At 43.4% G+C, this 20127-nt stretch overlaps 2 protein-coding genes across 5 annotated transcripts in view; both read right to left on the reverse strand.

Moving 5' to 3' along the window:
• FYCO1 (FYVE and coiled-coil domain autophagy adaptor 1) overlaps window positions 1-5360 on the reverse strand; it is a 44161-nt gene extending 38801 nt beyond the window's left edge. Inside the window, exon 1 of one of the 4 annotated variants that reach the window (XM_040085566.2) lies at window positions 5140-5360. The gene's annotated coding sequence lies outside the window, so the exon portion shown is untranslated. Of the gene's footprint in view, window positions 1-4359; window positions 4574-5139 lie in introns of those variants that run through there. The other 3 variants (XM_040085600.2, XM_058421961.1, XM_040085583.2) reach the window with 3 other exon arrangements.
• Window positions 5361-11085: 5725 nt separating this feature from the next.
• XCR1 (X-C motif chemokine receptor 1) lies at window positions 11086-12090 on the reverse strand. The gene has a single exon (XM_040080636.1). The coding sequence runs from the start codon at window positions 12088-12090 to the stop codon at window positions 11086-11088; it is 1005 nt and encodes a 334-aa protein (XP_039936570.1).
• Window positions 12091-20127: the final 8037 nt, after the last annotated feature.

Genomic DNA, 20127 nt, shown 5'->3' on the forward strand with positions numbered 1-20127 from the left:
AACCCAAACAACCTACCTGGTCATCCATTCGGCAACAAGACACACTGACAAAAAAGCACTAAATGCAAAACTCATGGCAAAGATGAAGGAAGAGCTGGGAAAGTCCCTAACTCTCAGGACTGTAACAGCACTGATTTAGTTAAATAATTTCATTCCAGTAAATAACTGTAAAAACTACTTTGTACTTTGTTGTTGCAGCAAACATAGAATCCTGGTGAAATTCATGGCAGCTGTGCTGCAGCTTTTCTCATTTTGGACCACAGGCACATAGAGTTGCACATCCATAAAGCTGAAGAACTATTTGCTGGAAGTAAGGGTCTGAGGTATAAAAAAGACAGCGTGATTCTTCTCACACACACATGTGCTTTTTACAGAGCAGTTCAACCCTCTGTGCTTTAACACTGCTTTCAAAGATACGTGACGGATAAAAACACACAATGGACTACATTCAACAGGATTGAAAGCAAAAGGCAGAAACAGCCTGAAAGACAGCTAGGGTTTCCATTCCAAGAAGTGAAATTTTCTTTTTAAATTAATCATTCCCCTTCATTTTCTACACCAACAAACCTTCACATGTGACAACAACATAGTCTGGGAATATAAACAATTAGCAATAAAAGACATCTTGTAGAAAACACATATCCAGAAAAACAAATTCTCAGAGTATCATAACATCATAACTAGATGAAGTGCATAAAAACATTCACATTTCGCAAATGCTTGGCAGAGAAGGAGTATTTTTATAGTTAAGGACTCCTTACAGTAAAGCCTTCTTATGGGGAGGCTCTTGTGCTCTAGGACTATTTGCATTTTAAAGCATAAGAACACAAGCAAATGACAAATACTAAAAAACCGCTTGCACCCCTAACGTGACAGAAGAGACTAACACAAAAGAATCAGTAAAGTTTTAGAAGTTTTTTTGTGCCATCTTCCCTATTCTATGGACAAGTGACCTACATTCCACCCCTATTCCTTGTATTTGCAACTTCTGCTTAGAAAAAGATCAAAACCAGGCAACAGACAAGAGTATACAGTGGCACAATAAGAACTCCATGAGACACACTTAATTTTTAACCTTGAGTGGACAAAGCTGGCACCCTAACAAATTTTTTTAATGCTGCACCTACTGAACTGGATCTCCACTCTAACACCTGGCTTGAAACCTTTTAAAACCTTACACTGTACTTAGCCAAACAGGACAGATGCATCAGACCAGGGACACAGATTTCTGACTTGGAGAATACTGTTTTGTCTCTGATATTCCTTCACATCAATAACTGGTGAACAACATGAACTCAAATGACCACTTTCTGCCAACACCACCATAGGGATGGGCTAGTACACTTCTCACAAAGACAACCTTGTCTCAGCCCTATCTCATGATGTCAGAACTTCCCTGTTTGAGGAAGCAGTCAGTTTACAAAGAGAAGAGCTCTCTTCTGATAATAGGAATTTCACAAGTATCGATTTTAACAAACTTGTCTGCCCTTTTCCCTTAGGACATGCCAGACCTCACCCCACCTTGTTTACTAACATCAATCAATTAACCCAACCATAACTCTTCCAGAGACTTGCTTCTCCATGGCTGCTCCCATCCTATTTCACTCCTCCTGGGAGAAGGTACCCCTGCTGTCTCAATGCGTGTATGGTGAGCTGAAAAGTCAGAATTCATTCAAAAGTGAAAAGGTTTTTCCCCCCTCATGCTCTCATTCTCCTAAACAATCCTCCCCATGTCCCTCCCTGTCATAAAATCTGCTCTTTCTCTCTACACCTCATAAAACTATTTAAATGTTTTACACATTCTTCAAGCTAGGCACATGACACTCAGGTGCTACTCTGAGGAGCACCACGTAGACACCTACAGAAATAGAAACACCTAAGGACTTCCAGCTGCAGAGAAGCATTTGGCGATTCATGGCACTCAACTTGCTCATCCTACCAGCTTGGAGACTTCAAAAAATCTTGTATTTTTCAGGTCTCCAAAATTGGTCTCTGAGCCTTGTTAACTTCCTCAGCAAGCTGGGCCTGACTAAAGTATCTCAGCCATGTCTGAGACTTCAGGATAGTTAAAACAACCTCATGGCTAAACCTAAAGCATTCCTGGATTTAAACAGGACCTTTCCTTAGCAATATTTTTTACCTCTGTATCTACCGTAGCACACTGTCTCCCCAGGCTGAGATTTCAGAAGTACTTTGAAAAGGCTTCCTCCAGCAAATGGTTTTGGGAAGTCTGGCAGATGGGTGTTGAGTCTTGCCCACTTGTAGTACCTCGTGTCCTCCCTCCAGCCAGCAGCTCCCCAGAATAACTCCTGGCCTATATGCAGTTCCCAGTGAAATACCAACATACAACACTGAAAATTACAGTTTTGACCACACATATGTAGACCAAACAGAGGGTGAGGCAAGCAAAAACCACACTGGGAGAACCCAAACTGACAGGCCAGAGTGAGTCATGCTGCCGAGTCAACAGAAAAAATTCTTGTTTTCCTTCCTCTGCAGCAGGAAGCATGGAGTATTTCCTCTCTCCCTCTTTTCTTGTGAGTTTTCCAGTGAAGGTCACCATTTTGTGGGGGACAGAAGAAGAAATTTCAGAGTTACAAATCCCAAAGATTTGGAAGCATTTGGAGAGGCCTGTATGAGACTGTCCTGCTGGGTGGCTGGGAGGAGATAGGCTCACAGATGACGCAGTCTTGGCATGAGCCCAGTTATTTGGCATATCCTGATCCAACCAGTTCACTTTCGAAACCTAAACTGGCTTGCAGCAGCAGCAAGACCTTTCCTGTCTTCATCCTTCTTCCCAGCAGGACTCATTCAGGGGTTAACTGTTTGTAAACATCTGCTGAGGTCACTAGTCCACCAGCCAACACAGAATACCAACATGGGCAAAAGTATTAAACCAAAGGAAGGGCATACAAGTCAAGGTCCTGTGCTTGCACTGAGACCCAGGCACCTTGCATAAAAAGTTCTGCTCTGCCTACCAGTGTTACAAACTGCAAAACCACCTTCAGAATACATCTGGGCCAAGGATTTAAATTATTACCATTACAGAATTTTTGGACACAAACAGCCACCTCTCCACGGACCAAATGGAATTACTACATTGAAACATTAACTAGACACAAGCTGCCAAAGTGTCCTTGCATTGGCAAAACCAAACAAACACACAGTAATACAAATAAATTAATTTATTAAAATTATAATGTGTAACAATAAAAACACTCAGGGCTCTTACAGTTCCCTTAAGTTAAATAATTTCAAAAGACACATAAAGAATAGAAGGGTTTGGTGTTTACCTAACAAGTAAACAATTGTTAATTTTTTAATTAGATCAACTAAGAAAAACAAATAACAATCATGGTTAAAAACAATTTAAGCATGTTTTTCCTTGGTTCCACCACATAATTTTTGTAATTTTACATACTTTTCTTTACATCTTGACTAGTTGTCTCTCCCTAGTTGTTTCTTTAGGTCTTGATCACCCAACAAACAAGTCTTAGAAGAAGCTAGCCTCCAGGATATTAGGACAAATTCCTATTCCTTTTATGTAACCCTCTAGCAGTGGAGCGACTGCAAACATAATACACTCTTTCACTGTTATCAAACGGTGTACGTCAGAGAGTCCTTTATACATGAAAATCAGGCTCCATAACTAACAGGCTTTTGAGAAGTAGTAGTGAAACCATGTTTACAACAAATGCTGTCAAACATATATACTATAGATATATATAAATGTAGTACAACAAGATTAAAACTGACTATCACTTGTTTTGCATGACAGTATCTTAAGATACAACTTTTTAACTGCAGTGCAGTCTCCTAAATGTGAATGTTGGGAAACACTATTTGGAACATCTAGAACACTTTCTAAATTCAAGCACTCCACTAGGGTCATTGGAAGACTCCAAGAAACTGCCTTGCACACCATAAAATCTGGAAAACATAAAGCACTCTGCTGCGTGGCAGTAAGAGAGGACAAATTGCCATGTTACTGACAAGACAGAGAAGATGTTTTACCCTGAAACTTTCATCCTAGCTCACATTCATGAGCATACAAAAACAGAGCTGGATAAAATCACCCACTTTCACTCTCCATCACTGAAGAGACAAAGGCCTGGTACTTCTCCGTCTGTTTCAGCTTGAAATTTAAAACTTGAATCTTGGTTTCAAGTGACAGGCAGAACCAGGAGAGTGAAGCCTACAGCTGACCAACTCTGCGTGCCAAACCAACCTTGCAAAAACCAGCAGCAGGCTGGACGCAGTGACACGGACAGAAAGCAGGGCCCAGTGCTGGGGCAGCTGCAGCAGTAGGGGATTCAGCAGCTTCCAGAACACGGCACAGCCCCTCCACACCCGACTCACCACCGCAGCACCTCTGCCCGAGTGGAATCCAGTGTCCAAAGGCGGCAGATAACCATTTCACTAAAACCTTGGGGCTTTTCCTTCTCCTTGCTCACTCTGGATTACCAAGATCAACATAAGCCGGAGGAGGAGGGCCGGCTGTAAACCCGGCATCTGCTCTGGAGACAGCCCCAGCCGCCCCGTGTGCCAGCAAAACTCTCTCCCTTATCCATCCGACGGAGATTTGCCGACACAAGGGCAAAGTGGGATTAGGGCCGCGGCAAATATTTGTCTGTCAGCACTTTACAGCGGGGTGAGGGCACGGGCACGGGCGGGTGTTTGGTTTCCAGCAGGGTGGCTCTGCTCCCCCTGCAGCTGCAGGAGGGCAGAAAACAGAGGGCAGTGCTGATGTCCGCCTAAAGTCTGCGCTCACCGGGGTACACGATGACACTTTGGGGGATCGGGTCTAGATGGTGGCCCTGAGGGACCGGGACTCCCCGTTCGGGGCCTCCCCGGCGATCTAGCCAGCATCTAGCGCACCGCGGGCTAACGTGCCCCTGCCACGCCATGCCAGGCCCGCGCTCAACCCCGCCGCTGCGCCGACCCGGGCACCCCCTAAGGCGCCCGGCAACTCTCCCCGCCGGGGCTCCTCCCCTCGAAGCCGAGCTCGGCGAGGCAACAAGTGGAAGCCGCCGAAGTCACTTCCCCCTCTCCCCGCCAGCTCCCTCCGCCCGCCGCCGCCCCTCCGCCCCCGGCCCCGCCGCGCTCCCTCGGGGGTGTGCGGGAGGGGTCGCTCGGTACCTGCGCGGCAGCTGCCGCCATGTCGCGCTGAGGCGGCCCGGGGTGAGGCTCCGGCGCTCCCCTCCCGACTACAACTCCCGTGAGGCCGCGGAGGAGCCGCCCCACACCCGGGGCGGTGTCTGCCTGCGGCGCCGGGGCTGCGCCGAGGTGGCCGGGGCAGAGCGCCGCGGGGAAAGCTGAGGGGCTTGAGGCGGCTTTGGCGGAGAAATCGCCGCTTTCAGCTACAGCTGCAGCGTTGGGGTGGCTTCCTTTCGGGGAGGCTGGTGTTTCTGGTGCCCTCACGCAAGATCGCTTTTTACAGAGTCACAGAGTCGTTTAGGGTTGGACTGGACTCTGGAGACGCCTGATTCAACCCCCCTGCCAAGGCAGAGTCACCTCGAGCAGGTGACACCGGGACGAGTCCAGGTGGCTTTGGAATGTCTCCAGAGAGGGAAACTCCACAACTTCTCTGGGCAGCCTGTTCAGTGCTCTGCCTCCCTCAATGTAAAGTTCTTCCTCAAGCTGAGGTGAAACTTCCCTGTGTTTTGGCTTATAGCCATTGCTCCTTGGCCTGTTGCAGGGCACCGCTGAAAAAAATAATACTTAATAAATTTTTGTTGCTTGTTTTAATACTTTTAAAAATAGTACTCACTGCTGCTTTAGGACTTCTATATGGGTTTCCTTTTTTGTTGTTTTTTTGTTGTTGTTTGTTTGGGGGGGGTTGTTTGTTTTGGTTTGGTTTGTTTTGTTTTTTCCTCTTTTGCACATCAGTTCATCAAACTCTTTGCACAGACAACTGAGGCACATGTGAAAGTCAGGCATGATAAATCTGTTGTGCAGCAGATTTCCCCTCTTGGCTCTTGCCAGTTGTGAAAGAAAATCCTCATCCCTAAACTGAAGGGACGAAGGACATAATCTCAAACTGTACCAGGGGAGGTTTAGGTTGGACATTAGGAAGAATTTCTTCACAGAAAGAGTGATTAGACATTGGAATAGGCTGCCCAAGGAGGTGGTGGAGTCACCATCCCTGAAGGTATTACAGGAAAGACTGGACATGGCACTAAGTGCCATGGTCTGGTTGATGTGGTGGTGTTTGTTTGGTCATGGGTTGGATTTGATCTCAGAGGTCTATTTCAACCTAATTGATTTTGTGACTCTGTGAAAGACAGGGAGAGATTTATGTCCACATAAAGTAAGAGACTGGGAGAAAGTGGGTGTGAAACTAGAACAAGAGGTTGCTTCCTGAGACAGGGTGTGGGGGGTACAGGGGCACAAGGGTTTCTAACGCTTCCAGCACCAGGCCCCCTCTACAAGCAGACTGTTTCCTCTTTTCAGATTTTATACCTCCCATAATGCATATGATTCTCTGAAAGGACATTTCTTTCCCAGTGCCTGAAATAGGCTATGCTTGTTTTGCACTTGAAGTGCAAACTTGAAAAACTTCCTTTGCTTTTTTTTTTCCGTATTGCTTTGGTAAATAAACGATTTTAAATTAAACTTGTGAGCAAGCAATTTGTCATAAGTTCTCACCACAATGTGTGTGACTTTTTTAGCATCATAAACATCAGCTTAAGCTGAAGATCAAAACATCAAATTTTCAAGAGTCTTGAGGAAATACATGGAGTATGTGGTCACTGACGTCTCCATTATCCTTCACACATAAGAATGACTAAGTGACCTTAAGTTTTGGTGATTAATCTTCATCTAATGTATGTTTTTTGAGTAGCTCAAAAAGCATTTTAGAGCCCTCAGAAATGCAGGTAATAGGTCTATGCATATTGCAGGCACATGACTTGTGAAATGCAGCAGGGTGTCCTACACCGTTTAGAAACAACCTTCAGGCTTACTTTTTTGGCACGCTTTGCTGATTCATGCAGCAGTGCCAGGAGCATCTGCTGAAAATGAGTGTTTGTTTTCCATCGATCTCTAGGCAACTGGGTGTCTTCCAAAAGTAATCTCAGGGTCATCAGACGTAAATAATGGTGAATCAAATCCCATATAATTTCACTGTAATGGTTTTTATTTTACAGATTTTCACAATGTCTGTGTGGAATTCTACTTTTCACTGAAAAATAATCCATTAGAATAGATTGTTCCTCTTCTTAATTATGTAGTAGCAAGCTACTTTCAGAAATATTTAATTATTGATGTTAATTATTGAATTATTGCCTGTTTATGTAAACATCAATGTCTTCAGAAAAAAACATGCAGTTTCCAACTAGGTCGATAGCTGACCAACTCTTTCTTAGAATTTTCTGTATTTCCTCATCTGTTAGCAATCGAAGATGCTAGATATCTCTCCTTTCTAGAAACTGCACTAGGAAAAACATCTCACATTTTCTGATCCATGTGTGTTGCTTTCCTGTATTTTTACTCTGATAAAATATATTGATTAACTTCTTCATAAACCATGGTTGGCTAGATGGGAATTATTTTCAATTTTACTGGCCAGGAAAGGCAATGTCAGTCATCCCACCAAAAGGAAAGCCTTTGCTGGGAAAAGTCTTTTCACCACGTAATAGGGGTAGCCAACTCAATTAAGTAAAACAACTAAAATGCTGCTTAGTGGTCTCCTGTGCATAGTAGATGAGTATTTCATGATGGTCTCAGCTGTGTGTCCATAGAATGTGTTCCTTCCATCTGTCTGATGTTATTTTCATATATGCTACCTGTTTTCTTTAATTTTTTGAAAGAGTTAATTGATGTTATATAAGGACTGGAAGGGCTTTGCTTCCGCTAACACTTGAGGTTTTTTTGTGAGGGGAGCTAACTCCAGTTTCCCTGGTCACCCTCAGTGGATTAACATACCATTGTAACTAGATTGAACAACAGCCTGCTGTTCATCATCATAAACCTTCTGTGACTGTGGGGAGAAAGCTTTGGAAGCACTTTTTGCATTTGTTTGCATTCTGTTTTGAATAGGTGGACAAATAATTGTCAGTAGGTAGAAAGCTGGGAGTAGGCAACATAAAAAGAAGCAGCAAAGCTCTGGAAAACATCTAGAAGCAAATACAACATTTTAGACAAAGTGGCTGAGGAGCTTGGAAGAATATTCTGCTAAATATCAGATCCGCTTCTGAGGCAGACTTCCACCAGAGCACATCACTTTTAGGAGCTATCACTAATCAGAACTGACTACATTTCACTCCTGTGTGGACAAAGTAGGTACCAAGAATTTTATTTCGTTTGTTGCTGGTTCAACTGCACCAGCAACGATGTGGGAGAGCCAAGACATAGACTCTGGACTGTGCAATTTAAATGAAGTGTCTTTTATAAACATCTTGGGTGGCACAGGGATAAAGAGCACACTCTCTTTGCTTCTCTTTGTTGAAAGAAAGCAGCATTGTTTGGAGGAATGAAACAAACTCAAATATGTTTTGGTTTTGTTACCTGAGCAGTACCTGAATATGGAGAGAGTACTCCACTCCTCAAATTTTTTTTGTCCTTCTCAGTATTTTGTTTCACTGGATGAACAAGGACATTTTCACTGCAGAGTAACCATAAAGAGAAGATAAGATAGAATTTTATTTCTTGTTTCAATAAACTCAATATTTCAAAACATTGAGAATATGAAAGTATCATGACTCTCAGTGAAAACACTCCTGGCAGTAAAGAAGTACAGGCTGTGCTTTGCTGAAATCGCACACGTTTGTGAGTCTGATTCTCGCTCTGATTATGATCAGAAGCAAAATTATCATTGATTTTAGTGGAAACAATTCCTTAAACATGTGCTTAGAGGTCAGCTTGGCCAGAAAAGATCTTGGATTTCGAGTGGACAAAAAGTTGAGCACAACACAGGCATATGCCCTTGCAGCATTGAGAACTAACTGTTTACAGGCCTGTGCTGTCATCAGGCTGAGGGAAACCTTTATTCCACTCTGCCTGACATTCTTATGGTCACATCTGCAGTAGCATATCTAGTTTTGGGGCCACCAATGTAGGAAAGAGACATTGACTGACTTGAAGTCAAGTCCTATGGAAGATCACCAAGACGGACAGGGAGTGGGAGCACATGGTGTATGAGGACACTAAATTGACTGGGATATGTTTAGCCCCAGGAAAAATAAGGTTTAGGAAAGTTCTGATGGCTCTTTTCCATTCTCTAATCTCACAGAGAAGACAAGGAAAAAGCAACATGACCAGGTTGCAGCAAAAGAAATTTTATTTGTGTAGAAGCCAAAACTTCTGCCATAAGAGTTATTAAGCATTACAACAAGGACTTGGAGGAGTTCTTGCAGATTATCAGTTTGACCAGATAAAACCCTGAGTGACCTTGTCTGGAAGATAAAATTTTCTGTGAGCAGCATGGAGCCGTGGATCACCCCCAGAAGTCTCTTCCATGTTAAATTACCCTAAGAAAATTCACAATTATTTCATCAATTGAAAATACCCTACTATGTGGTTATCGAAGTCTGAGAACAATAGTCACAGGGTAGAATTCCATTGGATTTCTGAATGTTTATTAGTACTACTTCATTATATCAGGGGGCAGCATATCTACATTCTGGGTAACTTTGGTAATGGCAGCAATACAGTTGGGTAAAATCAGGAATTCTTTTTACATATTCAAACACACTGTAACAAAATATGCTGAAGTTACAAAGAGATGTAAATATTTTGCAAAAAACTGGAAAGAGCAGGATCATTTCAGTCTTTGTTTTATAATATATAAATTATAATTATTATTATAATTCTCAACTTTGTTTTAGACAGATGTAAAATATATGAACAGTAAAGATTTCACAGGCACATAGCTCTAGGACAATGATTTGAATTACAGCTTCTTGTAATTATGTAGGTGCATGAGACCTCCTTGGTATTTATGGTCACAATATTTTCTTCTTGTGGAGATTTGCTGGTACTAATGAAGAGGTCTTGGCTTACCAGAATAGAAGAAATTTGTTCAATAAGTTCTCTTCAATAAGTTATCTCTTCAGTAATTGACAGTATTCAGTCCCCAGCTCAAAGTCTTTTGAAGCCACATTCATTTCAAATGTTTCTTGTCAGGAAGCTATAGCCAAAGGCTCTACTACAGCCAGAAAAAATGACAACTTCTATCTTTTCATGGTTTGTCTGAACACAGGTGAATTGGAACCCTGTAGAATTAATGAGTCCCCTTTTTAATTTTTTACATTTTAGGCAGTAACTGTAGTAAGTGAGACACCAGGACTGATCTGTTCAGCAAGGTGCATCTGATGATGAGGGACATGATACGAACACTTTGTTCTGGCAACTAAATTGAAGCACAAACTAGAAACTATGGGCAAGCCCTAGGAAGAATGTGCGGGTCTATGTCATACATGTTGACCCCATTCTTACGCCTTTCCTTAGGTATTCTTGCTTCTGAATATAATCAGAAATAGGATATTGTGTTCTGGGCCCATCTGAGTTTCTGCTTTTTGTGAACTACACAGCAGCTGTGAAGAATCTGTTGTCTGCTCCAGATAATCTTTGGAGTTCAAAGAAATGGTGTGGAAACAGCATAGACATTTAAGACAGATGCCCAAAAAGCCAAATTGTTGCTTAGAACCACTGCTAAACCATTTCTTGGTGCCACTGCAAAACTACCTTGGCTTTCTATATAAATGCTGGGAAATTAAATATTCATCTTTCCAGGGACTTTGTCATTCAGCTACACTGGAATATGCACTATATGTTACACTGCCTGGGGAATAAAACCAAAAACAACTTTTTGAGCTAGAATAAAGAAGGATATCAGCTTATTAAAAAACAAAAACAAAATAAAATTTAAAAAAAACCCAACCAAACAAACTAAAACCAAAAAAACCCACAACCACCTAAACATCAAATTTACAAATAAAGAAATAAAGCAAACCATTTATATCCTGCTATTTAAAAAGCCATTTGTTCTTGCACTATAACCTCTTTATAAGTTTAAGTGTTCTCAGCACCATGGCAAAGGGAGAAAAGTTCATTCAGGGTTAGTCCTAATAGTTAGGTGTTGCTTCAGTAGACGGATGTCCCTTCACGCTGGAATTTGCCTTCATTGCAGGTCCTGGGGCTGGAGGCGTGACCATTGCTGCAGTGTAAACACAGACTGCATAACTGTACCAAATGCCTCTTGAACTTGACTCCAACAAATACGTAGAGCACAGGGTTGAGGCAACAGTGGGAGAAAGCAATTTTACGGCTGATGTGAAAGGCGAGGCTGGAGTCTTTCACATACTGACAGGTAGATGGTGGAAAAGTAGTCAGAAAGCTGAGGATGTTGTAGGGTGCCCAGCACAGGAAAAAAGCCACCACAATAATGAGGATGAGTTTCACAGTTCTGTACTTTCTGCGAGATCTTGCTCTAAGCAAGATTATGAGTATCTTGAAGTAACAGAACACGATGACTCCAAAGGAAAGCAGGAAGAGTACATTTCTCACATAAATGTCCACATTTTTCCAATTCCCGTCAGCATAATCACAGAACCTGTGCTCTTCCAAGTCTTCTTGCACTGTGGTGTGAATCACCTCAGGAACTACAATTAATATGCTAACAGTCCAAACAGCCAAGGACACCAGAACACCACAGCACTGTGTCTGGGATCTCAGAGTTGAAAGGGGGTTCACTACAAACAAGTACCTCAGGATAGTCATGAGAGTCAAAAAGAAAACACCGCTGTAGTAGCCAATGGAGAAAACAGCATTTGATGCTTTGCAAAGGAACTCACCAAAAATCCATCCAAAGGACTGGTCCACCACCCAAAAAGGCAGCATGCAGGAGAAGACTAAATCAGAGATACAGAGATTCATGATGATGATGTTTGTTAAAGATGTAAGGTTTTCATATTTCAATAGGATCCATAACACCAAAGTGTTTCCTAGCAGACTGAGCAAAAATACCAGAGTGTAGAGGACAGCAGTGAGATAGATATTAAATATGAAGTAGTCACCCATTTCACAGGCGTTGGTTTCATGAGGGTATTCATATGAGTAATTATCATCTAAGTAATATTCTTCATCCATTTGTCTGTGCAAATCTTGTGCTGTTCTCCAGCAGCTACTTCAAAGGATGGCAACAAATCAAATGAAATCTTTTGTGAAAATTAGCTCAATAACTAAACTCCCACTGTGGAGGTTTCTGTTTTAAGACAGAAAAAGCAGCAGTGAAACTAGTCATTTTTCCTGGCTTGGGGAGACAAAGGACTCATTTCTTCTTATGACTAGAACATGAACAGGTAGATACCAAAGACTTACTGCAAAGCACTCAAATCTTAAATACTTAAGAAATCAGAAACTCAGATGTTTCTGAACCAAAATGTTTGGTGACAACTGTCAATTACTAAGTTTCTACTATACGAATGTGCATTAATTTTTGATGTAAATATCTCAAGTGCCAAGGCTTTCAAATATACTACTGGTTTTTTCAGTTTTCTGGAATGGCATCCAATTCCTAAGCACTTCACTGTACAGATGTTCCTTTGTCACTGAAGTTCAGCACTGCAAAAAACTAAAAAGATGAGCAGTACCAGTAACAACAATAGTAAGCACTAAGATCAGGAAAAGCCAGGTTTCTGACAGGTTTTTGTCTTGGGGTTTGTTGATATCTAAACATCTCAAAGCTATGGCAGAAACATCATCATGCTGGGTGCTCTGTGTACCTCTGTGGCCTGATGATTCTCAGGGATGTGACAGAAGCAGTGATCACATCACAGTCCTTTCCTGGGAGTGCTGCCTGTTTGTCTATATGCAGGCAGGAATTTAATCCCAGGTGGATGGTGAGTCAAAACTGGCCAACAGTATCAAAAATTAGTGGGACTGGGAAGATGGCATACAGGTCACAGTAACCCTTAATTTCTTCATGAAATTAAGCTTAAAAATAGGTACAGAAAAATAAATAATGCCTCTGACCAGTGATCTAAAGTCTAAATTCACTTTATCCTAGAAGAAGGCTTATCTGCCACACCATGTTTGGATCCTGTGTTGACTGAAGTCAGTGAGAGACCTGCCACTGAGTTCCTTCAAAGCATAGTTGCAAGAAAGAAACGCCACAGCTTGGGTCGAAATTGTGCTAGTGACATTTTCCTTCTTTAATTAGCGAAGGCAGAATCTACCTGCTATAGCCAGACAAGAACATGCTGCCTTTGGAGGACAGGAGAGCTATGTCTGCTCCAGGAAAGCATGTCAGGGAGCACTTCTGGCTGCCAGAATTTAATGCCATCCTTGGGGGTGGGTGGTTCAGTCAGCCAGAACATGACAGGCAGCACAGAACAGGGACCATCTATCCAGTGGGTTGTGATCAGCAAGTTTTGGAGACAAGGGATGTGTAGGATTCAGTAGTGTGACAGCAAGTGGCCCTGGAATTTTACCACCAGAGTCACAGTTCTAACTGAAAAGATACTTGTGGTCCTCAGCTAGTACAGTGCTGCAGCTTTCAGGCATGGCAGGCTAAGTCCTTGCAAAAGCAGTCATGCTCTCTGCTTTTACATGATAGTGCAGACAACACTTAAGCAATGAATAGTTTAGATTGAGGTCCTGAGCATCGTGTCCTGTTTCAGCTGAGGCTGGGGTATTCTGCTCCTTAGCAGCTGTCCTAAGTGAGAAGAGAAGCCTCTTTGTGAATAATGAAGGTTCGTCAGGGATGAGGGGACAGTACTGACCTGTGTCTTCACCACTTTACTCTCTTCTTCCGTGCTGACCATTCAGTGACAGCAAGCCCCTGGGCAGGCCTGCCCACAGGCCAGGAGCTACACAGCCAGCAGGGCTGCTCATGGGCTGCTCCTGATCTCTGCCACAATTGCTGCTGGCCCCTGACACAGGAACCCTCTCACAAAGACCTCAGCCCTCTGAGGTCTGATCACTGCCTTTGCCCAGGAAGTATTGTGATGTGCACGTCCTGCCCCTCATCACATCATGCTGTTCTGCTCTTCACACCCTTGCTGCAGGGTAGGCAGTGGTTAGAGAGCAGGTATCTGCTGGGGAGCTTTGCTCATCATCCTGCTTGCTGTCAGGAGCTGAGCAATACTTGCAAGGCAGAAAGCGCCATTTTGCAAAGGTGTTTTGAGACTGTGTCAGATAACAGTTAAGTGCCAAAATAAAAAAGAGTACCAACACATCTGTTTTCTTCACAGTTCAAATGATAAGAGATGGTAAATAGTTTCTGCAGTCCAAATAGTCTCTATTTTTCTCTATCTTCCCCAAGGGCACTGATGCTGAGTGTGCAGGTACTTGATTCATGCTGGCAGATAGCTGTGATTGGAAACCTTGTTAGTAACTCTTGCTATTTCCATCTCCAAATTTCCATATGCCTTGGCATCTTACCCGCCTGACTCAAAAGGCTCTGTCTTGTACTTTGGGAGGAGCCAGAGGAATGCTTGGTTACATGGGGACAGATGTCCTCTCTCTGATTTTGTGTCCAGCATTTCCAGAGAACATAGGGAAATGCTTCTGCGAGGTAGCTTCCTCCTGGTTGATTTTTAATGCTGCAAAGTTAGCTCTTGGATAATGCCACATTTCACAAAAGAAGCTCATTCATCATATGCCATTTTACCAGGTGCAGGCTCCATGGAATTACAGATGGAGGCTCCAGCCTACAAAACATCAAACCTTGTGGATGGTTGTTTGGGATTATATGCTCTGATATGTTTCTACCAGCTGAGAAGCCCTCTGTCAGATCTGTGATGGTAAAGAGAACCTTGCAGGAACCTAAGGCACTTAGATATTTTCCTTTTTACCTTAAAACTCCTTAAATGAAAATCTGTATTTTTGTTCTACTGTAGTTTATCTCACCCCTTTCAACTCTACAAGTAAGAAAAGCTGCATATGAATTTTCAGTAAAGGTATATGCAAAGGAGATAAAAAATGATGTGATTGAATCACCAGGTAAAAAATGTGTCAGTGTCACACAAGAAATACAAATCATGTAACTGTTTTCAATGTATATATAATGGTACAACTGAGAGCAGAAGTTGGTTGAAAGACGTAAATTACCTTCTTTTCAGTTGTCAGGACAAATAGGAACAGAGGAAAAACACATCATACAGTTTAAAGTCACTCCTGCCCTTCTGCAGAGCACTCAGCAAGGCATTCAACATTCATTTCATTCTTGTCCAGAAAAACTGCTTCTCCAGAAGCCTTCATTTTTCTAGCAGGGCTGTGCTTTATCTTGGAGCATCATATTAAAAAAGGATTCTAATAAAGAAATGGGGAAACGATACTGCTAGTGACCTCCAGTTCAATTTTCTTTTTCTCTGAAAATTCAGTTAGACTTCTGTCAGCTGAAGGTACATATTGTTCATCAGTTTATTTCATTTTCGAGCTGAGCATTTGAAAGAGCGGCTGGGAGGAGTTGTCTGCTCACTTTGCGGTCAGTGGAGGGACAGAGAGGCACTGGCAGGAGCCACATCAGCCCCCACTCTGTGCTCTACCAGTCTCCTCCACAGGCAGAGGCAGCTGAAACAGCCCCCTTTAAGAAGATTCTTGGCATTTACATGGCCAGGGTGAGGTTAATCTCATCTTAATTGGAAAAGACAAGGGGACTGCAGTAGAGAGAAGTCCCTACCATAAAGCATGCACTGATAGCATTTTTTATTTACTTTATTGAAAGAGCCTCTGGGCTTCACAGCTTGTTCTCCGTGTTTCTCAGGGGAAAAAAAAAAAAAAAGTTTTTGCAGGCTGGTTTACACAGGCAACAAACGTTGACATATAAAATAAATTTCTGTTCCCCTAAACTAAATTTATCTGGTAGCTGCTTCCTTTGCCAATCTCTTGTTCCAGATTGAGATAGGAAGAAAAAAACCGAAATATGACCTTTTCTGGCAGGAAGAGGCTTTAATTTTTCAAACAGGTTTATGGAGCAGCCATTTAATTTAAGGAAATTAAAGCACAGTAAATAACAGTTCTCCTTCCCTAACTATGACTGATATCTGTCTCGCAGCACAACCTCAGAATGACACATAGGAGATGGACAGGAAAGTCCTGGGGGCCATGACAGGCAAGCAGATTTGGTCCAAAGCACAAGTGTACTCTGGACAGTGTGGTAGATAAACTTTTTGTCTGCCTTAGAAGAAATTTGCAGGTGGCAACAAACTCTTCCAGGACATGGATAAAGCAAAAGGTCCAAGTAAAGTGAAAAGTCAGTAGAAATTCCCTTGTCCAATTCAGTTTTGCAAAGCCTCAAGAAGCCCAGCTCATCAAGGAATCGCTTACCCAATTTTTAAAGCGAAACCTTCTGTTGCGTTAGGATCTTTTTCTGAGACCAGTGCTTCAACTTGTGCTCCCTGGGTTTCACAAAGCAGGTACAACACTCACAGTCAGCCCAGAACCTCAGTGGCCTCCCGTTCCCCCTCAGCTCTGCCTCTCAGTCCTTGCCATCAGCCCTGTGATAATCACACTCTGTGGAAGCAGAAACATCCCAAATGAGGAGTCTGGAACCCATCCTGAAGCACACATTTGAATTCAATTTTCCATAATAAGTTGGCAGCCCACAGCTTGGACTGGCGCACTTTTTGCTGTGTTAAGAACTGGCTGGATAGCCAGGCCCAGAGAGTCATGGTGAATGGTGCCACATTCACACACTAGTGGGGTCCCCCCAGGGATCTGTGTTGGACCCAGTCCTGTTTAATATCTTTGTTGATGATCTGGGTTGTTGGAGTCCAGGGCATTCCTTTGGCTGCCCTGGAGAGTCAGAGACCTAGACAGGGGGGTCTGGGACCCTGGCCCAGAGCCCAGAGGGACATTGGCTTTGATCTCAGTCCATGGGAAAGGCTTCCTGCACTGCGGGAAGGATTGCAAGCCACAAGAGTGTGAAAGACAGTAGTTTAGCTTATCACAGGGTGAAAAAACAGTAGGTTTGGGTTTTTAGTATTGAAGTGAATGGGGGCAAGATGGAGAATTTGAGGTGTTGTCTCCTGCTTCTTCTTTCTTCTTCCCTCACTCCATTTTCTACAGTGACGGTGGCACAAAGTAGTTTAAAGAGATTGGGTCAAAGTAGAAATGACCTGTTTAGTATAAGTGATAGGTATTGGCAAATAATGATAAATAAAGAAGACGTAGCAATTAGTATAAAAGATAATGACTGCCCAGTTCGGGAGGAGTCGAGGAGTCACCAGATGCCCGAGCAGCTGCACAGACCTTTGTGGGGCACTGAGAAAATTGTAAGATAAGAAACAATAAACAAAGCATGCAACCTTGAAAAATCAGAACCTGAAGACCCTGTCTCTTTCTTGCGTTTGGCTCAGAGCTTTGCAGAGGGCAAAAAGACTCTAAAACCACCTGAATCTCGGAGAAAAAACCCGAGACTGGGTGAGGGGATTCAGTCTACCATTAGCAAATTTGCAGTTTTATTGTGCTAAGGCTGGTCAGAAAGTATGTGGTGCCGGCAGCTGGGCGGCAGCTGGGCAGCAGCTGTCCAACAGAGCACAGGCAGGAGCAACCTTGGCCAAAGAGGTTTGTGTAGAAGTGGAGGTAGTTGGTGTCCTGCCAGTGGTTTCCTGCAACAGGCATTGTGACAGCAGGATTGCAGCTCTAGGTATTCTCTGTTCTCCCCTTGGGCAAGGAGAAATCCAGCCCCTTAATTTGGCAGGATGGTGCAAAGGAGAGTGTCAATCCCTGCTTGCAGCCAGGTAAGGTTTGGTAATGGTTTTCCTGGTGGTTCATGCAAGGATGGGATGAGTAAGCAATTCTGCAGGATGATAAGAAGTAGTCCTTTTGGTAATAACTGGCTGTGGGGAAACAGGAAACAGGAGCTTTCTGGGATTTTTTGAGTGGAGAAACTGTCAATTTGTTTCTACAGTGTAGGCAAGTGAGAGTTTAAATGAGTTTCTTGCAAGCAAAGAACTTTCATCAATCTCTGTGTCTGACATGTAATTCTGATTTTTTTTTAATAGCAGCATTACTGACAGGCCCAAAACACCATCCCATTTCTCTTTGCCAGACGGCAGTGACATGGCATACCGCTTTCCCATCTGCTCCATAGAGAACATAAATGCTCCATTGTCTGACCCTGAAAAAGATCATCACTTTGTTTCTTAGTAGCTGAGTTTATTGCCAATCGAAACCAACCAAAACCACTTCTTATTTTTCTTGCTAAAGCAGAACATGTCCATAGGTTTCTGCTGCCAACAAAATGTTGACCCCCTCCCCGTCTCTGTGTGCAGATGTACACATATCCTCCTGACGATATACTGGAAGATGGGACTGCCCTTGAGAGATCTCACCAGCCACTGAACTATGTTTAATTAGCAATCTTAGAGCTGAAGAAGGAGTCTGTTAAGTAAAATGTGTGTAAAGAAGCTGACTCTATTCCCTCTTGGGTTCTCATAGGCAAAACCCAAAGACGGTTATTAAGACAGAGGAGCACATTACAGTTTTGGGAGGAAAAACCTCATGTCTTTCTCTAAAGCTTAGCAAAACTCAAGCCTCCACATAAAGTTCATGAACTCATTTTTATGGCTCAGAGACAACATGAAGAATAGAGTTGTATTATTCTACTGGTGTGTTTAAGTTATACCATTTTCTTTTCCTTTTCTTTTTTTTTCTTTTTTTCCCCAAGAGGATTATGAGCCATATGTCTAAAGAATTTGTGTGCCATGTTTTGGGTGGGATTTCCAGTGTTCCTGCTGGGTCCATTGCTGCAGGAATGAAACAGATGAAACTGTGCTGATAGCCATTGATGTGATCAGTATGCACAAGGGGGTGCTGCCCTGCTCCTGAGGCTCCTGACTGCAGGTCTAGGATGTGGCCTGAGGAGAGATGGGGGGGGCAGCCTCAGCATTTGTGTGTGCAGGCAGAGGGAGGTGTTTTTTCTGGAGAGATGGATGAGTAATGTCGCTGCAAGGAGCCCATCTTTGTCACAGAGTCTTGTCCTCATCCCTGGCACTGCAGGCACAATCTGATTTTATTGACTATTAAATGGGCTCACTTGCATCAGACCGTTCCCACTCATGAAGCCATCCTGATGCTGAAGACCCAGAGACTTGCAAGGCTTTAACCAAAAGGAGAAAGAAGAAAAAAGAGAGAAAATCCTACCCACTGAGCCATATTTGCACAAAGTAAAAAGCTGGGTGCAGTGTAGGGAAGCACAAAACATGGAATCATGGAATGTTAAGGGGTTGTAAGGGACCTTAAAGATCACCTAGTCCCAACCCTCCTGCATCAGGCAGGGACACCTCCCACTAGACCAGGTTCCTCAATGCCCCATCCAACCTGTCTTTGAACAGTCATGGTTGGGGCATCCACAACCTCCCTGGGCAACGTGTGCCAGGGTCTCACCCCTTTTAGAGCAAAAAATTTCTTCCCAATATGTAACCTAAGTTTCCCCTCTTTCAATTTTTCCCCACTACTCCTTGTCCTGTCACTGCAGTTCCTGATGAAGGGTCCCTCTCTGACTTCCCTGCAGGGCTTCTTCAGATACTGGAAGGTGGCTATGAGATCTCCACGCAACCTTTTCTCCTCCAGGCTGAACAGCCCCAATGCTCTCAGCCTGTCTTCACAGAGCAGGTGCTCCAGCCCCCTTATCAACTTTGAGGCCTCCTCTGTACTTGCTCCAACCCTTCCATGTCCTTCTTTTTGTCAGGGACACCAGAACTGTAGTCAGCACTCCGGGTGGGGCCTCACAAAAGCAGAATGGAGGGACAGAATCACCTCCCTCCACTGCTGGCCACACTCCTTTTGATGCAGCCCAGGACTCGTTTGGTTTTCTGGGCTGTGAGTACACACTGTTGGCTCATGTTGAGTTCTTCATCAACCATCACAGAACTGTATATGCCACTGCTGTCTTCTCAGCACTTTCTAACCAGTTTTGTCTTGCTTTCCCTTCATCACATCCGTTATGCTTTGCAGAACATCAGAGAGTTTGAGTTTGCCTTATTCATCCCACTTGTACTTACTGGCTACTCTCTACCCTGATCCTGGCACCCAGACACAGCTGGGTAGCACCCAGTGTGTCTCCACCGCTCCCAATGGACTGCCCTGGCCAGGCTGGGAGCCCTTGCATGCTCCCACACAGTTGAGGCAGCCTTTTTATGTGGGTGCAAAAGTGAGACTGAAGAACAAAGGGCTGCA

This window comes from Hirundo rustica, chromosome 1 (genome assembly GCF_015227805.2).
Source record: "Hirundo rustica isolate bHirRus1 chromosome 1, bHirRus1.pri.v3, whole genome shotgun sequence".
In the NCBI taxonomy this organism is placed as follows: Eukaryota; Metazoa; Chordata; class Aves; order Passeriformes; family Hirundinidae; genus Hirundo; species Hirundo rustica.